The sequence below is a fragment of the Salvia miltiorrhiza genome, chromosome 4 (assembly GCF_028751815.1).
Source record: "Salvia miltiorrhiza cultivar Shanhuang (shh) chromosome 4, IMPLAD_Smil_shh, whole genome shotgun sequence".
Lineage (NCBI taxonomy): Eukaryota > Viridiplantae > Streptophyta > Magnoliopsida > Lamiales > Lamiaceae > Salvia > Salvia miltiorrhiza.
Genome location: NC_080390.1, coordinates 51218640 through 51223117, shown reverse-complemented (window position 1 = coordinate 51223117; position 4478 = coordinate 51218640). Strand labels below are relative to the sequence as shown.

The following is a 4478-nucleotide window of genomic DNA, read 5'->3' as shown; positions in this document are numbered from 1 at the left end:
TTTATATTGAAATGAATTTTATTTTAGCAAATTTCTATAGATTTGGGCTATTATCTTCTTAGAGCATCCACATAGGTGGTGGCTCATCATTGGCTCGAGTTGATTTGGGCGATGAGCCACCCTATGCGGACACCAACAGCTTGAGTCGTGGCTCATCCTTTTGAGCTCGGCTCATCATCTGTTTTTGCCCAACGCGTGTCTCTCACGCGCAATAAAAAAAAAATAGAAAATCATACCTGCAGGCTGCAGCGCCATTACAGAGAAGAGGGAGAGTGAAGATGAAGCATATGGTTTTTTTTTTTTGGGGGGGGGGGAACGTAGGGTTAAATGATATACCCTCCGTCCCACGAATCTTGACACGTTTGGTTTCGACACGGGAATTAAGGAGTTGTAGATTATTGTTTTAAGTGTGTAGTTAATAAAGTATAAAAGTGATAAAGTATGAGGATCATGTAATAAAAGTGATAAAGTAGGAGAGATAATGTAATAATTATTACTCCCTCCGTCCGCCAAAAGTGGACCACTTTTACTATATCGGGCGTCCGCAAAGAGTATACCACTTTCCTTTTATAGAAATGAGTCCACCATCCACTTTAATCTTTTATCCTTACAAACACTCTTTATTTACAAAAAAGCCACCCCAAATTCAATCTCAACCACACATCTCATAAAGTGGTGGGACCCTTTATCCACTACATCAAAATTATAGTATCTAATTTTATTAAATCCCGTGTCCAGCCAAAGTGGTCCACTTTTGGCGGACGGAGGGAGTACCTTATTTGGAAATGCGTCAAAATTCGTGGGATGACCCAAAAAGAAATACGTGTCAAGATTCATGGGACGGAGATAGTAGTAGTTTGTTTTAATTTCAAAACCATAGTTGGGCTGGGCTTTTATTAAGAAAATGAGAGAAAAAAGTTTGGGCTTCTGCTTTATAAACCTATAATTTGGGTTGTATTTTCAGTTTTAAAAATTTTAGCAATTTTTGGGCTTCTATATTTATTGTAATTTTTTTGATTTTGCAAATTTAAATTTATGTATTTTAAATTTTAGTAATTTAAATTAATACAATTTTAATTCAAATAATTGTGTAATTTAATTTTGTGTAAAATCAAAATTAATTGATATGAGGCAGCAGAATGAGTCAAATCAATACAGACCTTGACTCATAAGTAGTCCCGGAGCATGGTCTGATAAAAAAAAAAGTCCCGGAGCATGGATGAGCCAGCAACTGACTCAACCAATGTGGAAGCTATTGCAAACAACCGAACTTATCAAAAATTTATCAGCAGCAAATGGTTCTTAGACAAATAAATAAATAAATAACACTGGAAAATAAAAGGCCCATCTTAAAAAAGTGTTGAATAAGGGTCGATTATTACAAAGAATTAGAGAAGAGGTGGTTTTTGGAGTGATGAATTTTGACAAAATTTGGCACCTCGATTACACAGATCTTGTACTAAATTTCACAACAAACCCTTTCTAATACCTCTCCGTAATCCTCGTAGCTACCTCCTTCTGCATTCTCCTTCATTTTGAGTAAGTTCAATATCCCATCTTTCTGTAATTGCTCATGTTAATGGATTAGAATATTAATCATCATATTTTCCAAGTGTAGCACATTGATTTCCTTTTTGTGTTGGTGGATATAATTAGCAATGGGGGAGATCGATACAAATCCAATTGAATCAGTTCAAAGTGCAATCACTTTTTTCGGACAGAGCAATGAGCAAAGGAAAAACAGTCCAACAAATGACAAAGTAAGTTGTGTGGTAACTAGTTTTGATTGAGAAATAAATTAATTTTAATGCTGCTTTTTCTTTTGAAAACGCAGGAAGTGGAGAGGGAGAGAGAGATAGAGAGGCTAGAGAGAGAGTTGGCGGCTGTGAAAGTTCAGGTGGAGGCGAAGGATGCGGCGCACAAGCAAGCACTTGTTAAGCTCGACCATTACCAGAAAACTGCAGACGAGCTGTCGACGCTGCTCAAGAACTCCGATGCAAAGAAGAATTTCTACATAAAGCAATCGGAGGAAGCCATCTCTCGCGTAGTCGAGCTCGAATCAGTCCTGACCGCGAAAGAGGCTGAGAAACTGGAGTTGGAAGAGCAGATTGAGGAAAAATCTGCTTATATCGAATCGCTGCAGCTGGCAATGGAGAAAGCCAAGGAGGCGCTGATGTCGTGTGAGATTGAGCTGAATATGCTCAAGGATGAGGCAGCATACACGAATGATGTGGAGGCGGAGGTCGAGAGTGTGAAGAGGGAGTTGGAGAAATGTCGAGAGCAAGAGAATGAGGCGCAAGTTGAGATAGCGTTGCTGAAATTCCAAGTCCACAAGGGGAGGTCGAAGCTGGCTGCCGCCGAGGCTGCCGAGGCGCGAGCGCAGAGCGAGAAGACAGCGCTGTACAACGCGCTGCAGCAGATGGGATTAGAAGCCGAGGAAACCGAGAGAGAGAAGAGGATGCTCAAGGAAGCAGCTGCCAAATTGGCTCATCCTCATCCTCATCCTCCTCAAGAGGAGTTGATGATGATCACGACGACGACGACGAGTAACAAAGAGTTGGAGGATGCCAAGAGAGAGTTGGAGGTTGCAGTGTGCAAGATAGGAGAGCTGAGGACGCGAGCGGAGCAAGCCACCAGCAGAGCGCAGGCTGCCGAGAAGGCCAAAGCGGCGTTGGAGGAGCAGAACAAGAAGAGGAGGGAGTACAAGGAGAGGCGCAAGGCCGCCTTAGCCGCGCTGCGCCTTGAATCAATGGCCAGAGAGTTTGTCACCAAGAGCATCAAAGAAGAAGATGAAGATGATGATGATCATACCAATAATAATGACGATGATTCTTCCAAGATCTATCAGCCTCTTGGGAAGGTTCTCAACATGAAATTCTAACTTGTTCAATTTTGTTGTGATGAGCATCAACAATTAATTAATAAACAGTTACGGTTTATTTTGTTACTACGACAGATAAAAAAAATCTGGTGCTTTTTTATGGATTGGTGGAGAAGATGAAGATTTTAAAATAGAACTAAGTTAATAGAGATATTAAAGATGTTTGTTCAAAGTTGATCTCTAACTAAGAGGGTGTTTGCCTGAGCTTATAAGCTCTTTAAAACATCGTATAAGCTGTTTAGGAGCTTATAAGTTCTTTCAAAGTGTTTGATTATAAGCAGTAAATTTAAGTTTTAAGAACTTATAAGCTCTTCAAAAAATAAGTTCCTCTACCCCAACTTATTTTCTCATTTTCTTATAAGCAACACTCATTTTACAAAAATAACTCAACTATGATTTTTTTATTTTCATCGTATATCATTTTAATTTCACTTTTCTTCAATTCTCTCTCTTTAACAAATATTTTCTCTCACTAACTAAAAATTCTCCCTCTAGCTTATAAGTTCAATTAACCAAACACTTTGACAACTTATAAGCTCTTAAGAAATTAAATCTAATAAGTTCTTGAAACATCTTATAAGCTTCAAGAGCTTATAAGCTCTTTAAAATAAGCTTAGCCAAACACCCCGTAAGATTGATTAGTTTTTCAACGTGATGATATAAATAATCTGAACTCAAAAGGCTGGATTTATTATGACTGTTGTATTGTACATTTATCGAATACTGCTGGAGTTTTTCATATTGTTTAAAATAGTTGTTACATGTAAGTTTTCACATTATAAATAATTTATGGTGTCAGTGACTGAGATAATAATGTAGTGATGCTTATGCAACTTCTATTGCTAGACAAAGTTTTCACATAATAAATAATTTTAATAAAGCGAAAACTTAGCAATACACGATGGGTTGCAATAAATAAAAAGGTTAAATATCAAATGCACTACTAACATTTATAGCAAAAAGCAAATAAGTCTTTAGTATTATATTTGTACAATTAAATCCCTAATATTTATAGATTAAGGTAAATAGATCTTTGATGTTCACAAATTGGAGCAAATAAGTCACTTCGCGACTTTGTCTAACGGCCATGAATGTTGTGGACATATTTGCTCCGATTTGTTAATGTTAGAAATCTATTTGATTTTCAATGTAGATATTAAGGGTGTTTTTGCTATTTAACCATTCTTTTTTCTTTTTCTAAATTCTTAATTTATGTCTTTTAACTCAGTATTATATGTTTCCTCTTTCTTATATATTTTAAATTCTTAATTTACGTCTTCTTAATTTCATAATATATTTTTTATAATTTTAAAAAATTTAAATATCATATCAAATTTTTAGTGGTCACCACCGATTAGATCTCCTATATAGATATATTAGAAATAATATGAAAATATAATTTAATCCTCTATCTTACATGGCATTTTCATTTTTTTATTCTTATTTATCTAAATTTTCAATTTGATCATAATATTTCAGACATATTTAAATCAAAATCTTGAATACAAATACACATAATAAGTCTTTTTATGTGTGTGTATTTATATATATGATGCGGTTCTAATGAGAACTATATTTTTCGTGAGAGCCATTATAA

At 35.9% G+C, this 4478-nt stretch overlaps 1 protein-coding gene across 2 annotated transcripts; it reads left to right on the top strand.

The window, feature by feature from the left end:
• The first annotated feature begins 1390 nt into the window (after nucleotides 1-1390).
• Nucleotides 1391-2947, top strand: LOC131020369 (stress response protein NST1-like). Of its 2 annotated transcripts, XM_057949135.1 has the most exons (3): nucleotides 1391-1539; nucleotides 1657-1760; nucleotides 1835-2947. In XM_057949135.1, the coding sequence occupies exons 2-3, from the start codon at nucleotides 1659-1661 to the stop codon at nucleotides 2879-2881; spliced, it is 1149 nt and encodes a 382-aa protein (XP_057805118.1). In that variant the 5' UTR covers nucleotides 1391-1539; nucleotides 1657-1658; the 3' UTR covers nucleotides 2882-2947. The 2 variants fall into 2 exon arrangements, with proteins under 2 accessions (XP_057805118.1, XP_057805119.1); XM_057949136.1 differs by lacking the exon at nucleotides 1391-1539 and having other exon boundaries at nucleotides 1625-1760.
• The last annotated feature ends 1531 nt before the right edge of the window (nucleotides 2948-4478 follow it).